General features: G+C 41.2%; 1 protein-coding gene across 1 annotated transcript; it reads left to right on the top strand.

Moving 5' to 3' along the window:
• Positions 1-233: 233 nt before the first annotated feature.
• epb41l4b (erythrocyte membrane protein band 4.1 like 4B) lies at positions 234-19,843 on the top strand. Its single transcript, XM_026317287.2, has 23 exons — positions 234-1,147; positions 3,359-3,463; positions 3,558-3,600; positions 4,143-4,221; positions 4,448-4,492; positions 5,691-5,743; positions 10,617-10,737; positions 11,521-11,608; positions 11,706-11,794; positions 12,314-12,383; positions 12,476-12,645; positions 13,289-13,398; positions 14,128-14,161; positions 14,442-14,475; positions 14,594-14,697; positions 16,690-16,829; positions 17,711-17,832; positions 17,928-18,041; positions 18,135-18,190; positions 18,282-18,434; positions 18,637-18,757; positions 18,919-19,052; positions 19,700-19,843. The coding sequence occupies exons 1-23, from the start codon at positions 869-871 to the stop codon at positions 19,761-19,763; spliced, it is 2,328 nt and encodes a 775-aa protein (XP_026173072.1). The 5' UTR covers positions 234-868; the 3' UTR covers positions 19,764-19,843.
• Positions 19,844-21,465: the final 1,622 nt, after the last annotated feature.

The raw sequence follows: 21,465 nt of genomic DNA, 5'->3' as shown, positions 1-21,465 counted from the left end.
TGAATGTTGCTGCATAGATAACGTTTGATAGATAATCTCAGTGTTTGGGTAGGGCCCTAATTAACTGAATGACATAAATCATCATTATCATGCTGGGGGGCCACTAGACACCCATTAAAGACCCCTGTGGCTGCCGGACCCCGCCGTGGGAACCTCTAATCATCTGCTATAATCTATATTCCGTATAGTCAGACAGATGGCGCTGGTTCACCGGCACTGATGGGTCGGCCAGTCGGCAGAAACAGAAGTTTGTTCTGCGTCGCGTCTTTACGCAGGCGCAGATCAAGCTGTTTGTCCAGTTTCGCTGCTTGACTTTTACCTGGGAGGTATTTTAGTTTCGGTTCGCGGGTGGGAATAAACAGGAGCACCCACCGGGATCCGCTTAGTCCAGAGGTAATAAGAGTTTCCTCCTCCCTCTCCGGCCCCGTGTGACTCAGGGGTTCCCACTGCGGAGGGTTGGACGGGATTTCTCCGGGATTTTAGAGCCGGTGCGCAACAGCGAGCAAGGTGCACCGGAGAAGACAGGGCAGGGGAAGGAGGAGGGCTGTTTGTATTTCCGTGACAGAGTCCTGTCGTTCACACCGGACCGAATGATTGGAAATCAACTGGTTGGCGCCTCGGTGGTCCATCTGTGTTAGTTTCATTAGTATGCGGCTGGAGTCCCCCCGCTGCTACCGACATCCAGCCTGAGGACTGATCGGCAGCCCTGAAGTCTCCTCCGTGCCTGCTGAGTGACTCCTCGCTCCGGGGAGGACGAGGAGGAGGAGGTGGTGGCAGCAGCAGGAGCAGGACGCCGGCTGCGGCGACTGTTGTGTGGAACAGTTTTCACGGACACAGCACGGACTTCCTCGCCTCGTGGATCGGGAAGATGATGGGCTTTCTGCGCCGGACGTTCAGCCGCCGCTCCCGGAGCCGCTTCCAGACGAGAGAGAGGGACGAGCGGGACGGGAAGGGGGGTGGAGGGGGAGGAACAGGAGGGGTGGCTGGGAACCCCCTGCTCCTGGCCCACCAGCAGCAGGTCGTCCATGCACCTGCTGTGGTCACCGGGGGAGCGTCGGTTCACATCCCGGCGGCCGGGACGGCGCGGACCATCATCACCTGCCGCGTCCTGCTGCTGGACGGCTCGGACGTCAATGTGGATTTGCCCGTGAGTGCGTCGAAGCGGCTCCTTGTGTTTATACTATCCCGGAGAGTGGGTCCACGTAATACATGTAGCAGGACTACGTGGTAGCTTAGATCAGTGTGTGTCAAATATGTCCCGGGGCCCCATTGGAGACTATAAAGTGGTTCCTGTTGGTAAAAAAAAGAAAAGAAAATCGGGGTTAAAATGATATTTATTTTGCTGTGATTTATCCTGCTCAGCCTGGAATCAGGCTGGTTTGAGTCATCAAATTAAACTTTTCTTAAACTTAACTCTTAAACTTCTAGGAGTTGAATGAACACAACCCTTATTAGAGAATATTTAAAAATGCAGAATATATTTTCATTTTATAGGGTTTTATTTCCATAGCAGATGTACAGTTCAAACTAGGGCACAGCTGATTAATCAATTAATGGATTGGCAGAATTTTTTGATGACAATTTGAACTGTGAGGATTTTACTTTTCTCCGTCTTAATATAATCTACAATCAATTATGCAGTGGTGTTAGTTGCAGGCATCGAATTCTAATTGACAACAATATGTGTCTCTTTGGTGTCTGGCACAGATAAGTTTTCCCTCCACCAAAATTTCACAGCCTGTAGTATCACAGTGACCTATATAGTACAAGTGTGTACGTGAGTGTGCCTGTGTTTGCACAGTGCAGCTCACGTGGTCACTTCATCACATTACTTCCACATTCTGACTTAACTAAGATCAACCTGAAGCTGCCCCCTTCCTGTTTTATCTTTTACACAACCTTTCTTTCACTTTCTCCCCTCTATCCCCTGACTTTATCAGGTCTTCCTCAAACAATCTCTGCTCTCCGCTGCCTTCCCTCCTTGTGCCATCCTCCCTCTTAATCAGACATAATCTTTACAGTCCCTCTGTGGCGTGCTCCCTTGTTCATCGTCTTTATCTTTCACACTCTACCTCCCTATCCACCCTCCTTTTCTCCTTTGCTTCCTGTGCTCCATCCATCTCCCTCTGTGTCTTTCTATTCCCTGACTCCCTGATCTGATTTACCACTGCAAGGACTCTGTGTCACGGACGAGTGCTACGAGTGTGTGAGGGGGTAGGTGGGATGATGAGCGAGTGTGTGGGCATGTGTGCGTAAGTAGCTTCTCATAAGATGTTTTTATTTTGAAGGTTGTGTGTGTCACTAAAGCTGTTGCGTGTATTCATCACCTCCGAGATGTTCATCCAGTGTATAGTGGGCTATCGGACTTTTTCTTGTCCTACTGTGAAAATACACATATAATAACACAAAGCCACGGCTTCTGACGAGGTAGGATGGCTCTGGCAGCAAAATGACACATAGATTGTTAGGCTGCATGGTGGCTTTGTCACAGGTGTGTTGGAACAAGTTTGTTCATGTCCCCTTGTTTTCCCACAGGCATTGATACAGAGCTAAAACCCACTTGCTAAAGCTTTTTAGTCTTTCAGTTGAGGTTGAGTGCAAGTGAAACAAAAGGCAGAACGGGTACAGTAAAATATTCACGTCGCTGTGCCTGAGCGTGTGAGATAAATCTTTGCCTCGCTGTTGCTCGTGCATGTGCGCCCACGTGACAGAGGCTATGATTTCAATCAGCTTCTCTAAACTACTTGCAGCAAAATGAGCAAGAGCATTTTGTGATTTATTTTTTTCTGTCCCCAATCCTTTAATGCCACTGATTTCCTCACACGCTCATACACACACTAGGAAGTTCAGATTGGTTATCAGGATCCAAAGTACAAATCTGCCAGCGTTCTACACACCCACTGTGGATGTTATAAGGGTTAGAAATGTGTTGAGGTGATGAGGCGAATCTGCTTGTAAACGGTTTTGATAACGTTTTGGACATAATGCTGCAAGGTGTGCTTAAGTGCAGTGGCTTGTGTTCCTGGTCCTGTGTGTTAAAGACACAGGCCTGAATAAGGGCCCTTACCTCAGGGGCCTGTCCTTTTCTTTTTGACCTAGATGCACACACACTCACACTCAAACAATCACTTTTACATCCACTATAAGAAGTTTTGTTACTCTTATGGTCACAAGTTCTCTTTCTGATATGCTTTTAACTCTCAATTACTAGAAAACTTGTGGGCCACCTGAATGATGAAAATCCTCAGTTTTGAAGTCTGCTTTTATTCAGAGATCATTTGGCACAGCATAAGAGATAAAAAATAAACATGCACAAGGCTCAGTTGAAAACAATTTGTTTTTTATTCTTCTGTTGTAGAGCAAATCCAAAGGCCAGGACCTTTTTGACCAGATCATGTATCATATAGATCTGGTTGAAACTGACTACTTTGGATTGCAGTTCATGGACACAGATCAAGTCTCAGTAAGTACTAAGCTCTTGCTTCTCTCACAATAGACCACACACTGATATAATTCATTCTCACCGTCTTATACTTCTCTATCATCGTCTATTTTAGCACTGGCTGGACATGACCAAGCTTATAAAGAAACAGATCAGAGGTGAGTTAGGCTCGGAGTGTTTTTCTAATTAAGCCTACTTGTGCATGTGTGCAGGGAAATGTGCATCTTGCATGAGGAAGCAGGTAAGTGGAGATCAGGTGGCACATTATCAAATGTTGACATGGTGATGAGCATGTGCATTAGGAGTCATACCCTTGTTTGCTCATCAGTGTGTAACAGAAGGATAGATGATACAGAAAAATTGGCTGAGGGATGGCCTTTGTTCTACTCGTCTACTGGCCGTTTATTCGCTTTGTATTTTTAAAAGAAAGTCAAATCGCTGCTGTAGTGTAACAGGAAAGAAATATTGAAGTAGAGAAAGTACAGAAATAAAGATTTATGACCTTGCTGACAGTGACTGATGGATTTGCTGAACAGAATAGAGTGGAATGATTAAATAAAATGGATAAAATAAATCATAAAAAAATGTATTTGATTAAAATAATTTGAAAAGTTTCTATTTCATCTCTCTGCACCTTCCTGTCTTTGTGTTTGTCACTCTTTAGTCATGCTCTTTTCCCTCATGTCTCCATTTCTTCCAGATGGGCCTCCTTACAGACTGTTTTTCAGAGTGAAATTTTACTCTTCAGAACCAAATAACCTACGTGAGGAATTTACAAGGTAAAAATCTCACACACAAATCAGACATACAGATATGAGCGCACGCAGTTTTCTCTGGAGCCAAGTGTAGAGGTACAGAGGGGATTATAAGGCTAATTACTTTGTTGCTGTGGGCAGATTCAAATTAAGGCCAAATGGGTGGAGACTTGTTAAAGAAAATTATGTGTCAGAGATGAGGAAAAGCTTGTGGTGCATTAATTGATTTACGTTTTATTTTTCCCAACAGGTATCTGTTTGTGTTGCAGCTACGGCAAGATATTCTCTCTGGCAAGTAAGTTCCTTGCACCCATATATGATATATATACACATACAGTATACCACAGTTTTATAGATATATATATATAGTTAAACATCCAGAGATGCTGGGTCAAGAAAACTGTAGTAAACAGGAGATGAAGAGTGTCTAGAACATAAGTTACCTCACCACTGCAAATACTAAGGTGTGTGGCTCTGAGGGGATATACTACTGTGAAACCCTGCTTTGAGGTAAATGCTAGCAGGTAAGTGTAGCTTGTTAACATTTGCTCATTACCACTAAACATAAAGCAGCGCTGAGACTGATGAGGATAATGTCATTAGTTTGGCATGCTTCACTCCTGAGCTGATATAGTGTAGAAATTGAAAATTTGACCCGATGATGGTGCTATATGAAACGTTTTTAAATTGTATCCTGTCTGGCACATGAATATCCCCACAAAGATTTATTGCAATACACCCAGCAGCTGTTGATACATATCATTTTAAATCATTTGACAAATATGATAACAAACATGGAAATTGTGAAGTCATGTTATGTCAAAGAGCTGATGTTTAAGACTATTCTTAAAAGGTAGAGAATGATGGACAATATTCAGCTTGAATATTTTAAATAATTACCCTTCTGTAAATTCCCTACAGGGAAATTTGACTCCATTACTGCAGTGTAAAGTAAACTGATTTCCTTGGACTGTTTTGTGAATTAACAGAAAACCTTTACCTGAACTGCTCACTAGGGCAAAACAAGTCCTCACCAATCAGCTTTTGGTAATTCTTCCTCATTTATCTAAGATGGTTTGTTCTCACAGGTAGCATTTAACCTGTTATACACAAATTTACCTGTGTGAGTGTACACACAGGTCACCTACAGTGAAGTTTGTGGGGATTCTGTGGACATCAGCCAGCTTCTTAGACAAACATTATGTGTTACCCCTCTCTCTCCTCTTGGATCTATCTGGGCCATGGATCCCCAGAGTCCAGCTCTATTATAAAGCTCAAGATCAAGAACAGCAGAGGGCTGTGTATTTTAGGAAAAGCGTTGTTCCTCTCCTCCTTGACATGCACACACAGTGCAGGGCATTCAGACAGGTTTATGTCTTTGTAGCACATGATATCATGAACACATCGCAGCATGAACAGGACAGTGGGCTTGATTTGGTGAAGCATTCACACTATAAACAGTTCATCACCGGTGTGTCATTTTCTCTCTTCAGATTGAAATGTCCATATGATGTCTCAGTAGAGCTGGCAGCATATTGTTTACAAAGTAAGTAGACAGCACATACACACTTGTATACACTTCATTTATAGACAGTTATATTGAGTACCACTTATCAAAGGACCATGCTCATAGCCTTACGATACGTTTAGGCCAACAATTAGATATAATACATATTACTGCCACACTTTTCCAAAGCACATTCAAAACTTTAACATCAATTTTGTTTACATCAATTGCTTACTTTCAGTAATTTATATATGGTGATATATTAAAAAAAAATTCCCTTCTCACCCCCTATTGGTGGTGTGTGTGTGTCTTCCTCAATCTCGGGTCCTCTACAAGAGGCCTGGGAGTTTGAGGGTTCTTCGCAGTATCTTAGCTGTTCCTAGCACTGTGCTCTTCTGGACTGAGATCTCTGATGTTGTTCCTGGGATCTGTTGGAGCCACTCTCCCAGTTTGGCGGTCACGGCCCCGAGGGTGCCGATTACCAGGGGGACCATTGTTGTCTTCACCTTCCACATCTTTTCTAGTTCTTCTTTAAGCCCTTGGTATTTCTCCAGCTTCTCATGTTCCTTCTTTCTGATGTTGCTGTCACTTGGGATTGCTACATCTACCACTACGGCTTTCTTCTGCTGTTTGTCCACCACTATTATGTCCGGTTGGTTAGCCATCACCTGTTTGTCGGTCTGTATCTGGAAGTCCCACAGGATCTTAGCTTGGTCATTCTCCCTCACCTTTGGAGGTGTGTCCCATTTTGACCTTGGGACCTCCAGCCTATACTCGGCACAGATGTTCCTGTACACTATGCCGGCCACTTGGTTATGGCGTTCCATGTACGCTCTGCCTGCTAGCATCTTACAACCTGCTGTTATGTGCTGGATTGTCTCAGGGGCATCTTTGCACAGCCTGCACCTGGGGTCCTGCCTGGTGTGGTAGACCCCGGTCTCTATCGATCTTGTGCTCAGGGCCTGTTCTTGTGCTGCTACGATTAGTGCCTCTGTGTTGTCTTTCAGTCCAGCTTTTTCCAGCCACCGGTAGGACTTTTCAATATCAGCCACTTCTTGTATCTGTCGGTGGTACATACCATGCAGGGGTTTGTCCTGCCATGATGGTTCTTGCTCCTCTTCCTCTGCATTGGGCTTCTGTTGCCTGAGATATTCACTAAGTATTCCATAGCTTGGGGCCATCTTCCTTATGTACTCATGAATCTGTCGTGGAAATTTTTTTAAGTTTGAGAGTGACCCCACTGGTGCCGTGTTGTGGGTCTGATGCTTCCCCATCGGAGTTTGATGAACCTGCAACACATAACTTCTACTTTCTCACCCTACATTTCTGTTTTGTCCTTCTTATTCTCCTCAGCATCACTTTTCTAACTTTACCCTTCATTCTGCAGCAGATTTTTTTCTTATTTCTGCCTCCCTTTCTCACTCTTGAAAAGAGTGCCAATTTATTTTTTCCTTCTTTGCTTTCCTTCTTTCACTTCCTCTTCTCCTTCTCAACAACATTCTATAACCACACATTTAACTAATTTATCTGCCGTTCTTTTAGCACTGGGGCTGGTGCTTAAACTCTCACTGGGCTTATAACATACACACAATAAGTTCTCATTCACACTGATCTTTCCATCTCATCGTATGGTCAGATCTTATCACGCACACACTAACTTAGGATGACTCACTCCAGCCAGGTAGGTTTGTATGACACATTCGTTCTGAGCAACATACCCTTATTGTACACACATTGTGCAGACACTGAAGGAGTCACCACAAAGCTTATGAAATTATCACCTCATTCATATGCCCAGTTCATGATATGGGACAATTTCTAAGGTGGTTCTTATCAATAATAGCTCACTTCTCATTAACAATAATATTGCACTTTTCATTAACAATAACAGCTTACTTCTCCAGTACTGTCTTAATTTTTTCATGTTTTCCACGTATGGGTTGTTTCCTTAATAAAACATATGGCTACCCGAAGGAAGACTTACTTCCTCAGCCAGTGGAGTTTTCTCATTGTTTCGTTTTTGTTTTTTTTTTCTTTTTGTTTTTTTGTTTTTTTGTTTTTTAGGATTATTTTTTCGTCATCTGGTGTCTGACCCTCAGACTCACTGGTCTCATCACCAGGAAGAGATTACAAAGATCACGTGATTACCAAACACACACCTAGGGCTTTTTTTTTTCGACGCAGACCAAAAACATACCAAAAACATAAATCAGCACTTAACAAACATACACAAGAAATGATTCATAACACTGTGAATGGAACATCCACTGTCCGCCACCTGTTCTGATCCAGACCTCCGTTTGTCGGCGCGGAACTTTCCCTTCATTTTTAAATTTTACCATCAGTGGTTCATTCGGTCTAGAACAGGCGCTGGTCAGTGGCATCCCATCCTCGTCGCCAAATTGTCGTGGAAATTTCTTTTAAGTTTGAGAGTTGCTAATCCTCAGAAACAACCACAAGTGTGATGAATCATCTCAGGTTTAATCACGGATGTCCAGAGAGGAGCCTTTGCAGAAATCATTGAGTCGTAGGCTTTCTTGTAGTCAGTCCAGGCGGTGCACAGGTTGGTCTGTCTGGTCTTACAGTCTCGAGTGACTGCTTTATCTACGAGTAGTTGATGTTTTGCTCCCCTGGTGTCCTTACCCATTCCTTTCTGGGCGCCGGTCATGTATTGAGCCATGTGCTTACTCATCTTAGCCACTATGATGCCTGACAGGAGCTTCCATGTTGTGCAGAGGCAGGTTATCGGGCGGTAGTTGGATGGGACTGCTCCCTTCTGGGGGTCCTTCAGGATCAGGACTGTCCTGCCTTCAGTTAGCCACTCTAGATGAGTCCCATCCATTAGCAGCTGGTTCATTTGAGCTGCCAGGCGCTCATGGAGTGTAGTTAGTGTCTTTAGCCAGTAGGTGTAGATCATGTCAGGCCCAGGTGCTGTCCAGTTCTTCATGTTTGAGACCCTTTCTGGGATATCTGCCGTTGTGATGGTTACTGGTTCCTGTTCAGGGAGGTTGCTGTGGTCTGCTTTCAGGTATGCCAGCCACTGGGCATTGGTGTTGTATGATGCCTCCCTCTCCCATATGTTTTTACAGTATTGTTCAGTCTCCAGCCTTGGTGGGTCTGTTCTCATGTTACTACCTTGCCACTGAGAGTACATTTTGGACGGTTCAGTGGAGAACATCCTGTTTATTCTCCTTGCTTCTATTTCTCTGGTGTACCTCTTCAGGTGTGTGACCAGGGCTGTGAGTCGTTGTTTGGCAGTCTCCAGGGCCTCTGGTATGGACAGCTTACTGTACTTCTTACTCAACTTCATCCCACTTCTCTGCAGTTCTGATAGTTGGCTAACTTCTCTCCGTGTTGCCCTTATTTTTGCCTCTAACCTCCTTCTCCATGCAGGATACTGCCCCTTGGTGGTGGTGTATATTTTGTGGCCAAGCATCTCAAGGATCACTGTTGCCATGGTGTATATCAGCTTGTTGGTCTCAGTGATGGTCACAGTAGGGATTGTTCATAACGCTGCATTCACATCTTTTAGTAGACTTTCAGAGGGTACATCAATTGGTCTTGGTAACTGGCTACGGAGGTTCCAGGTGTCCATCTTACTCACAATCTTCACTCTCAGGTCAGCTGCCCTTGTGTTGAGCATGTGGGGGCTTGTCATTGGGGCTTGGTACCCAATCTCGGGTGGGAATGGTATTGTTCCCCCCCCAACCTTGCGTCCTGGCTCCCCCTTGCCATAGCATTTGTGTTGTATCTCTTCAATCTCCAGTTGTGATAGCAGTTGCCATTTGCGGATGTTGAAACATTGAGCTATTAGTTGTTTTGGCCCTAGTATAGATGGTGGGTTTTGAAGTTTCCATAGGTCCCACATCCTCTTCATGTAACCCCTATTACTGGGGTTACTCATGCAGTAGCATTCCAACAGTTCTCTATTCTCCGCCCTCGTCCATGAGTGTCGTGTTCCAGTAGCCCATTTCTCATCAGGTTGCCCAGGTCCCCTAGCACCAGACGCGGACCTTGTTGACCCGGGCGACGTCCGAGCCGGTATGACATCAGTATTCTATTGCTCATTTGTAATGAGGTAGGCTAGTAGCGTTAAGGACCTTGGCAAGGCCTGTCCGGGGTGTACCCCTGCCTTCCATCCGAAAGAGAGCTGGGATAGGCTCCAGCAGATCCCCGTGACCCTGTGACCCCTGACTCACACATATATACACACACACATACACACATACATATATATATATATATATATATATATATATACATATATATATATGCATGCATGCTCTGGCTTCCATGTCAGGAATAGGTTTAGGAATAAGCAGGTATAGATAATGGATGGATGGATGGATGATTTATATAGCTGGAAAATCAAACTAATTTGGTGATTTATTGATTTATTGCATTAAAAGCGTTCCATTTAACATTCTGATTTCAAAACTGAAATATCAATACATAAATGCAACAACAGGGACAGTTTGAGGCTATTCATATTTTTTATATTAAGTATATTAGCTGTGACTAAAGATTTACTAAGTTTAAAAAACATTCATATTCTGTGGAGCAGCTGTTTAAGTATTTAGGAATCTGCAGCTTTAACATAAAACTATGTAGACAAACTGAGCAGCAAATACTGTGACCACAAGTAGAAATTACTGGATGATGGCTTAACCGTATCAAAAGTAGAAGAGAGAAAAGTTATACTGTAAAACTAAGAGTAGCCACCATAAACTACTGATGATACCAGACTAAGTAAAACAGTGGCAGCAGTGTGTAAACTGTATTGAACTGAGAAGAGGTTTTTGTTTGTACGTTAATGACAGTGTCAAGAAAAGCAGTGTGTTCTGTTCAGCATCTGCATATATGAACATATTGTTTTATATATTCATTTATTTGTGTGTGTGTCCTCCTCCAGGTGAGCTGGGAGACTGTGATCCTTTGGACCACTCTCCTGAACTGGTGTCTGAGTTTCGCTTCACTCCCAAACAGAGCGAGGCCATGGAGGCAGACATCTTCAGCAGGTGGCTAGAGCTTAGGTGAGAATAAATAAAAATAAGTTATCATAAATGTTGTGCCAGGCTTTCTTTTGGGACACTTAAAGTTGCAAAAACAAGACATTTGCCTTATAAAAACCAGGATAGTTTCATGTGTGTCTGCACTAGTAGCCACATGTCTGCTGTGTCAAAGCAACTCACTGGAAGGCTTCCAGCTGCTGGTGATTTGACCTGAGCAGTTTTCTCTCCTGACTGAATGAAACAACTGTGGCAAAAAGTTAAGTACTACGCCAGAAAGGAAGTCATTCAGCTGATGTCTTTCAGCACCAGCGTTTCGACCGATGATGGCATTTAAATTTCCCCATCCTTCTGTTCGCTCCTCGTCAGCCTCACTCTCCCTCTCAATGGTCTGTGTGCAGGATTAAAGGATTTATCCCTGAAGGGTCTTGATTGATTCCATGCAGTATTTAACCCAGCCGCAGTGTGTTCACTCCCATCCCGGATTAGATTACATACACATATGCTGTGGATCACCAAGATGTCTGATCCATACAAGGACAAACCCATACTGGGTTCACGTTCGTTTTTACACACCCCACCCCAAGACTGAGTCAGGGATGCAGCCTGATAGTTACTCACCAAGTAGTTCCCTTTAAGCTAACACCAGTTACCGGAGCTCGTGCAGCAAATGTTGTTATTGGTAGTTTTCTTTTTCTGACTGAGCTGCCACACAGAGTTTCAGTGCTGAGGTGATGATGGTTGTAATGTTTCTGTGTGAAAACTCAACATGGTGTCTTCTTTTTTTTTTTTTTGTTTAATCCTCAGGGGCAAAAGCCCGTCTCAAGCAGAGATTTCTTTTCTCAACAAATGCAAGTGGCTGGAGCTTTATGGAGTAGATATGCACTTTGTCAAGGTGTGTTTCAAAATAGCAAACATCATTTAATATGTGTGAGTACATTGTAAATGGGCATTGATGAGAATGTGTGTGTGTGTGTGTGTCGGCTCTTCAGGGCAGAGATGGAGGAGAATATGCACTCGGTCTCACACCTACTGGTATCTTGGTATTTGAAGGCTCCAACAAAATTGGCCTCTTCTTTTGGTAAGAACATCAAACATATAAAATTACCTCAATGACACGCAGTTTGGTTTTTTTGTACATTTTATTCAGGTTAGTTCATATTAACAGATGAAAAATGCATTCTTTAATTATGCTTAAAACTACATACAAACTTAAAATTTGTCACAGCTAATAACATGACAAAACGATGCAATTGATAGTTATAAATGATAAACACACTGTCTGGCTTCTGACTTTTCTGGGTTTATTTGAATTAGATCTGAAATGACTAGTCAGTCAATAATATCAGAGTATTTGACATTACATAGATTTATTCATTGTCAAAAACCTAATCAGGAGATTCATTTCAGCCCTAATGTAAAAATGTTCAATAGCCTAAAAATCCTTACTGTTTTATTGTTTATTGTTTTATTGTTGTAATATTGGATATATTATGCTGACTGGTAAACATGGTGGTGTACCATGAGAAACAAAATCACAAACTTAAAGCACTAATTCATATTCCTTGGTCTTATTTTTGTGTTTCTTTGCATTATCTAGGCCCAAAATCACTCGGCTGGACTTCAAAAAGAGTCGACTCACATTGGTCGTGGTGGAGGACGATGACCAGGTTTATATTTTCTTGTGATAACATACAAACAAGCACAGGCACTCAGCTGTAAGGCAACTAACAGTATTTGGTTGTTTTCTGGTTGGGGTCAGGGTCGGGAGCAGGAGCACACGTTCATGTTCCAGTTGGCCAGCTCCAAGAGCTGCAAACAGCTGTGGAAGTGCGCCGTGGAGAGCCACGCCTTCTTCCGGCTACGACAGCCAACTACAGGAAAGACCAGCCGCAGCGACTTCACACGACTCGGCTCCCGCTTCAGATTCAGGCAGGGCGCAGAGACAGGCTCCCAGCTGCTACTCACTAACTGAACAATGTATTAATGACTGCTGAGACTCTGCTGAAAAAGGATAATGTAAATTGGCTTACTCAGGGGGCTGTGGCCAGCACTAAAACACATAAAACAGAGTCTTTGTATCTATGGTTACAGTGTATCTATGGTTACGTGGATCTGTTCCTATGGCGACTAAGATATTTCCTTCATAATAGTTATTTTCTTCTAACTATTGTCAGAGATCATCAAGGCAAATTTTCACACTGGAAGGACACTGCCTGTCATTTGTTGGAGTAGCTGATCCAAGCAGTGTGAAGTCTGTTGTGCATTAGAGTCAGTGGATACACACTCAAGTTACAGGTGATGGAAGTAACAGGAACACCTGTCCAGTACAAAGTAAACCAAATGATCCATTATGACCTATCTGAAACTTTAAGTTACTCAGTTTCTCAATTTCATAAGAGAAATAAATGGGAAATTAAATATCCTAATATTTAAGAGCAAAAATGTAAGAAATTTCAAGTTAGTTATATAAAAAATCATTTTGGTTTTAGATATTAATTTAGTTATGTCAGACTGCGGAGGGATTCTAGTGAAGTAATAGCCTTCATGCTTTTCGCTCTCTTGTACATCTCAGTGGTAAAACAGAGTATCAGGCCACTCATGGAGGCAGACTGAGGAGAGCCAGCACGTTCGAAAGAAGGCCGAGTAAACGATACCCCTCCCGCACACAGTCATTGGGCAAAGGTGAGTCTTTTCCACACTTAAAATGCGCTGATGACTTACAGCACCTGTTTCGTCCTTTACGTGCCTACAAAGGTGACATACTGTTTTAAATCATTGTATTTTAGAAATCTCAGAATTTTCTACATACGATCGCTTCAGGGAATATTATTTTAGAGAGGACAAGCTGCAGTCTGTAAAAGTTTCATGCCTTCCAAATTGATTTCTCTAAAAAAGTAAAGTGGTAATTCGATAAGTTCAAAACTGCTTAAAAATAGCGCTGGCTTCTTTTAAAGAAAGTGCTCGAAATTCCCAATTATTAGACTTAAGTGTCACCTTTCTACTTTCTCAAAAGCACCTGCTGTACTCTTCACTCCTCCATAATTCCCACATTCTGTGAACTACAGTGGCTTCACAGGCCATAAGCCTCTATGTCCCTATAATCTATGCTATCTACATGATTAATTGCCGACTGAAGATCATATTTTCTCCAATATTGTCAGTGTTGGCATCCAAACACTGTATATATTGGATCTAGAACATCCATTCATTCCTGGAATACAAAAATGTATGGAGATCCAAGTAATGGTAATAGCTGAGCATTAACAAAAAATCTGGGCTAATAAATCAGACTTACACCCAATAAGTCTTGTGAAAAAATACTGGTATATGAAGATAACATGACAAACTTGCAGTGCTACCTTCCATTTCTCTACTTTCGTCTCTTGCTGACATCATGTCTCTCTCCATCAGCTGCCATTTCTCCAGCCAGGCCTCCACATATCAGGTAAAACAAACACTCCGGAAAACCACAAAAATAAATAATACACATTGTGGAAACATCCCAGTTATTCACATTCATTTACATTATCCTGTAACCTTGACCTTGATCAGATAATCCTAACTCCAGTAAAATAGCTCTTTGTAAAAACAAGTGAAATGTCCACCACTTTGATAGAATTTAATTTGTTAAAAAACACACACCATTCACTCTTGGTGAAAGAAATGAATGCATTCAGTTAGGTTTTTAAAATTTGCTATCAGTGACTGTTGTCTGTCTTTTCCAGCTCTCATGCCAGCCCTGATTCCAGCCAACACCCAGTGAGTGACCCTTAGATAACCCACTTTCACACACGCAGCAGCCACTGATCTGGCTTTGCCGTTGTGACAACATTTAATTTCAGCGTCTTTTTAATCCCTCTCCTCTTCTCCTCTTCAGTACCAGCACAACATTCCTATTGGTCACGAGCCGTGGCATCCACCCCACCCAGCTCTCACACCCCCAGTTTACCTGCAGCCCACCAGACACACACCACCACACAGGTAAGACAGCAGATCACACACAGATGACCCAGAGGGTTAGGGTTTAGAAATTCAGGAGCACATGACTGTGAAATGGTGTTGAAGCATCTTAAGAGTCCCTGTTCAGAAACTGCCTGCAGAGCAAGTATTCCTTTTTTTGTTAATAATCTCAGGTAGTGCACCTGGTAGTTCACATTATGAATTTTCCATCACACTTCATGTCACTCACACACGTCATGTGCCTGTTTGTCTGTCTGTATGTCTTTTCTACCTCCATGTACATATATATGTGTGATCCTCATTCACCCTGTTATGTTCAGGCCTTCTGTCGAGGGTACGAGTCCCGTGTCCAGTCATCCTCCCATCCCAACACGAACCAGCAGCACCAGCCTGGGATCCATCAGTGTTGTTTACAGGGATAAGGTCATGACCGCACTTTGACCTCTGTTTGACCTGGGAATCTGTTTCAAAACCCAGACTCTTGACACTAAAACATACACAGACTGGTGCCCCAAAGTTAGAAGCTCTGTTGTTGGACTTTACAGAAAAAGTTGTCACCGTCATCTTTATTACTTCTGTCTTCATTCATTTGTCACATCCCTTTATGTGCTTCAGTGTCCATCTTCCTAAAATAAGAACCTTGTCATATAGACTTCTCAAACTGAGAGGTGAAATATGGAACAAAAATAATGCATGAGGTTTTCTGAAAACAACGGGAAGTCGATTATTGTAATTCAGCCCAATATGGACCAGCTCATGGAGGAATTTAAGCTACTTTAAAATCCCATAGCACCACTGCTTTCCGAAAATTGCGTCAAAGAGCTTACACTTTCTCAGGGTCTTAACTCAGACAAATCTAAGTGCCTTACACTTTCTGGGGATACTGTACATTATCTCCAACATTAATGTTAAACAAGCTTCCACAAGTTCACTTAAAAAAGACACTGCTTAGAGCTCCAAAGGTTGCCTGAGAATCATCAGATTTTTCTTTTCTTTTTTTTCTTTTTTTTTTTTGTATTAAAGTAATCCAGTAATAGTCATCAATACATCCATGGATACATTACAAAGAGGGACATTACAAAAAGGTAATTCTGCATACTTTTGCCACTTTGCCAAAATGTAAATAAAATCTTTCAGTTTTTTTTCATGTTGCACTATGAATTTTGTTTGTTTTTAACATTGTCTTACATTCTTATATTCCTCCAACACCCTCCACTGTTCATTCACATACAAATAGTGTCATACTTGAAATAACTGATGTCGACTAATAGGCACCTCTAAAACACATAAAACAAAGACAGAACCAAGTTGAATAGCTTTGTGCTTTGGTTTGTGTTTAATCCCTCAATATGTTTACTGCAAGAGCTTAGATCTGCCTGGAAGATTTGTCTTCATGCCTTAGAAATGTTGTGACTGCTAATTCATCCAACTCACATTAATAACCATGAGATAAAGTGCTGAATAAGATAAATCTGAAGAGGTGGAAGGGTATTAGTTAAGCACATAGTGTATGTTGGTTTTTGGATTATGCTGCTTTATTCGTAGTATGTAGTTCAAGATGAAATAGAAACATGAATTCGAATTCCTACATGTTTTGTTTGTGCTTTTTGTGCTTTGTGTTTATGCTGTACATTAATGTTATTGTGTTAAATCAGCTGTTTACAGAAAATGTGGCCACTGTTTTGCTGTTATTGTGTGTTGCTTTTACGCTGGGTTGTTTACTTAAATCACATGGTATTTTAGGGATGTTGCCATATTGCTTCTAGAAAAATAAACACTTGATAATTGCAAAAATTCATTGTTTCATAACTTGAACCCACTTGTAAGAGTCAAAGTCTTTTTCAGCATCTATATTGAGATGTTTGATGAATATGATTAGTCACAAAATTATAATTAGATGTTAGATGATCGTTTTTTGTTGCAATATTGCAATTGTTATGAAAATGGAGGGTGTCATTAAAGTGGCATATTGTTGAGTGGGGAATTTGTTTTGATTGCATGTGTTGTTGTCAGTTTCCCTCTGAGTGGTCCTGCATCACACCATCAATTAAGCATTGAGGAGAATGAGACTTCGTATTCTGGCAAGATCCACCACCATCACCGACGCCACACACACAGCCAGGACACGCTCTGCCACACACACACCAAGAACAGTGAGTACTCTTAGCCAGAAGAAGAGCAGTGTCTGTCTGCAAATCTGTGATATGTCTAGACTGTACACTAATGCTCTTTTCACATTCGGTGCTGTATATTGGTCAGCAGCTCTCTTTTATGTTGAATAGTGAAACAGGTTTTATTCTCTGTAATTATTCCTCCTGTTCATACCGGCTGTGAAAAGATCTCTTTGTAATGCATATGCATAGACAGAAATGTTTAATAGTTGAGATGAACAGAAGGAATTACAGAAAAGAAAACCTGTCTCAATGTTCATGTGGGCATCAGAGTATTGTTGTAAGACAGGCTTGAAAAGTATGAGCATATCCTCTAATCTTTTGCTTGTTAGTGGCAGTTAGTTATGCAGATAGCTTTGGTTGCATTTGGCTTGGTTATAAAATATCTGACTTCTTACATCAGCCCAAAATAGTAGAGAGGGATGTAATTTAATATTTTACTCCAGAAATAATGTCCTTGTTAATTATATCTATATATCATAAACAGCATATCTACAGTAAATATGATAACCCACAGTTTTAATCAAGGGCCAAAATAAATAAAAATGTCAAAACCTTTTTAATTTGATGGGAAAATATAATTAATGATTTGGGTGAATTGCCCCTTTTAAATTAATTTTCTTACTCTGCTGTGTGATTCCTTCCTTTTTGTATTTTTCCAACTTTCCTTGTATTTGTTTGCGTTTAAAAGCTTCTACAAAAATATGCCATTGGTGATGTAAAATATGAATTACTAGTTACTAGTATTAGTTACTATAAACCATTTTGATGAAGGAGCCAACTTGAATAAAAAAAGATGTCCATAAAATTACATGCCTATACAATGATAACCTATGGTATATTATATTTTCGTGGTGCATTAGAACGTCGTGCCACTCCATTCGCAGCAGATGAGTTGGACATCTCTCAGTGTCTGCTCAAAGCCCTGGAGTCAGACAGTGATTCTCCTCCCTGGCCCTCGCTGCATGTCAACATGGACAATAAGGTCAGACACATTTCCCATGCACTGATAGGCTACCCTGCTTCAACAATCAAGACCTTGCCCAGATTGTCTTACCTTTGTCCTTGTTCACCTGGCAGGGAGAGGAGAAGCAGTTGTCTGAAAAGTCTCTGCACCCGCCTGCTTCTCCAGCAATGCTCCCTGACCACCTTAAGTGTAACATCCTCAAGGCCCAGATGGAGGCAGCTTTCAGGGTGAGTGCTAAAGTAGACTTAAGACACTTAACCGTCTAAACCATGTATACTCTGCAGTGTAACTAACAGAATCTTTCCTCCTCCAATATGTAGAAGGAAGCTCCAACCACTCCTAGAGGGAAGAACTCAAATGAGACCCTCAGTGACAGGTTAGTAATTCATTCTATCTTCATATGTTTAAATATGTTTTGCATATGTGTGTATGTATCACTAGTTTGCCATGTGATGACTTGTTTCCAGGTGTCAGAGCTCTTCCCAAGACTCAGCTGCATCCAGTCTGACTGCAGAGAAGGCACCTCACTGGCAAGAGCACAACCCAACACTAGAGAGGTTGCAACCCAAAGCCAACCCTAGTACAAATCGCAGAAAACGACTGGTCAGACAATTCAGCTTGTGAGTCCATTTCACTTTTCACTATTGTTTGAAGGGCACGGCTCCTAACCTGCACACAACCAACTTCTGCTAGTGAGAAATAGCACTGCTGTAGTGAATAATCCCCCAGTACTTGAAGCAAAAGCAACGCTTTCGCTGCACTTTGTTCATAGCAATCTGCAGATCATGTGAGTCATTCAGTCTTTCTCGTTTCTCTCGTCAGTAACCATGAAGATGACGATAATCTCCCAGAAGCACTTGCAGCCATCTCCTCCCAGAGCACAGCAAAATCAGGCTCTAGCAGCTCACTGGACAAACAGATACAGCCATCTATATATCCACAGGTAACACACACACACAGGCACACAAACATCTTAAAAAACATTAAGATTGCATGTTTGTATAACGCAATACATGCTACCTATGTGGGATTAATACAGCCTTTCAGCATTATCTGTAAGTAAACAGAAGAATGTTTCTGTGTATACACTGATGTGTATTCCAGGTGGATAATATGCCAGCACTGGAGCTGGGTAGTTCATGCTGTCCCTCTCCTTCACCTTCCCCCCACCTCTCCCCCTCATACTACCGCAGCTCCATCCCTCACCTGGTCCCCTACCTTACTGCTCATACTGACAGGTAACTCACTCTACTCTGCTCTCTAAGACTCTGGGTTTATACAGTTTTGGAAAATCATTTCATTCTGTACATTTATCTACATTAAAGTATTGTAAATAATTATATTTTTTGTTACTTGCGCTTTATTCATTTACATTTTATGCTGCTCCTACTAATATATTTCATAATTCTTTTACACCTGTACTTTTCAAATCAATATTTTAGATAAAAACAGCTTTAAATATACAATGTGTCATTGAAGATTAAGCCTAAACCAGTGGTTCCCAACCTTTTTTAGTATGTGACCCAAAAAGACATTTTCCTTTTACATTTCTTTCCAATTTTAATTTAATTTAATTAGATTTTTTAACTGCTTAACAACAGCCAGGATAAGATATTTCTACCAGAACAGTTTTTTCTCTTAAGACTCAATAGGTGTGTGTGTGTGTGTGTGTGTATATATATATATATATATATATATATATATATATATATATATATATATATATACATACACACACACACACACATATATATATATATATATATGTTCCCACTTTGACTTGATCTTTGTTGAAAAATGCATTTAATTCTCAGTGAGACTTTGGATAGATAGAGGAAATTCAACCTTTAATTTGTTATAATGTGAATTTTGTATGTGTCTGTAGTGGAGAGGAAATCAGGTTGGACAGAGAGAAGATCCTAAGAACTCTCCTGATGACAGAGCTCTAACACCTTGACCCTTGACCCTTGTGACATCATCACCAGACAAAGCAACACAGGCTTTAACTGGAGAAGTGAAAACACTGTCACTGTCTCACTGTCACTCATTGCAATCAACATTTGTAAAAAATTTGCATAATACATTAAGCAATGATAAGTATATATTTGCATAAAGTCAATTCTTATATTTGCTTAATCATTGTTTGAGACGGATGGTTCTTTATATTCATCCAACTGAAACTGTATAAACTACAGATGAGATTAACTCACTGGTTAACACAGTACAGACAAGCTACAGATGTGACTGGCACTGCCTGCATGATAAATATGTTACAAGATTTAGTGTTTATCTGATTTGCATTGGAGTTATATTTAGATTTTATGTGATTTCATCATCTTATGGTGATGTTGATGCCTAAACTGCAACTGTTGAGGCATTGTGCTCTAATCTTTTAACACACTGCTGAAATGAAAGGCAGTTGACTTTGAAATCACTTTGTTCAAAATGTAAATAGACATTATGCTGATACTGTAACAGAGCAGGCATCGTAAATGCCTACTTCCTTATTGTATTTATTCTAATATCAGAAGAGGATTTTGATTTTGAGATGCCACAGCATTTGCAGCATTTGAGTATTAAAAAAAAACAAAACTCCCGAAAGTGAACTGTGAAGATGTCGAGACTGAATTGTGAGCTTGTGCAGCTGCAGTCTTAATCGGTCCACTAGAAGGAGACAAACCTGCAGTCATTTCTCATGTAGCAGCTGAACACGAGATTGGCATGAGGAACCAACTCACTTTGCTCTTTTTTATATAAGGTTTGAGTTTTTAAAGGTCAAATACAAAATTGCTCTCACAAGTCATGCTCTTGTAAGCATAGCCCTGCTGCTCATCAATTTTGTTTCAGCCCTTCCATGGTCTCAACCACATCTGAGGTAGCATATGATCTGACACTCTACTGTCTGTGTTGATTGAATTGTTTCTGCCCTCAGCTGGATCTTAATAAAGACTGTATCATCGGTTTGACAACACAATAGCAGCATCTTTGGTCTCTGCACTGACATGGGAATGTGAATCAGCCTCGCCCTGAGTGCCTGTGTGTTAAATGTGTACGCAGGCCTAACCCACCCTGTGAGAGAATGTTGTTGTAAAGAATATTACTGATGTATCTGCCTGTACACACCTACTAGGTACAGAACAGTGAGTCAGCCTGTAATTGCACCTCTGTTCTGTCCTTCAATGAAACATTCAGCACTGCATAATTCATCTTCAAGTCAAGAAGCAGCACTGGTATAACTGCACTTGTTTGTATTTGAAGGAATTAATGTTAATCTCAAGACATTCATGTATCTGGATGAGATGAACAATATGCTTTTCAAAGCATAATCTTCCCCAGGGTTTTTACTATTGTGTTTGTGCATCATCCCCTTGACTTCAACTTTGATTTCAAGCTTAAACTCAACAATCATTTTAACATTGCTCAAACCAAACACTAGAAGTGGAATTAATGAGCTAAAATTATGTTGTCCTCTTTATCGAGCATTCAAGCTGCTTTGAGTTTTAAAACATGTATTAATACTGTCACTGAACAAATGTTATATAACTAAACTGTCATATTTTTGCATATTGTATAATAAATATAAGTACTTTTATAATGCAGAACAAATTGAAGGCAACCGTTGGCCAGTGAAAAATTTGTGCATTCTTCACA

This window comes from Mastacembelus armatus, chromosome 16 (assembly GCF_900324485.2).
Source record: "Mastacembelus armatus chromosome 16, fMasArm1.2, whole genome shotgun sequence".
NCBI classification, from domain to species: domain Eukaryota; kingdom Metazoa; phylum Chordata; class Actinopteri; order Synbranchiformes; family Mastacembelidae; genus Mastacembelus; species Mastacembelus armatus.
This window is presented reverse-complemented; position numbering and strand designations above follow the sequence as displayed.

Excerpts from the sequence above, each read along its gene's own strand:
- epb41l4b (XM_026317287.2), top strand. The coding sequence starts at position 869 with ATGATGGGCTTTCTGCGCCGGACGTTCAGCCGCCGCTCCCGGAGCCGC. Across the intron at positions 4,493-5,690 it reads CAAGATATTCTCTCTGGCAA|ATTGAAATGTCCATATGATG; the intron begins GTAAGTTCCTTG and ends TTCTCTCTTCAG. Across the intron at positions 17,833-17,927 it reads ATGTCAACATGGACAATAAG|GGAGAGGAGAAGCAGTTGTC; the intron begins GTCAGACACATT and ends TTCACCTGGCAG.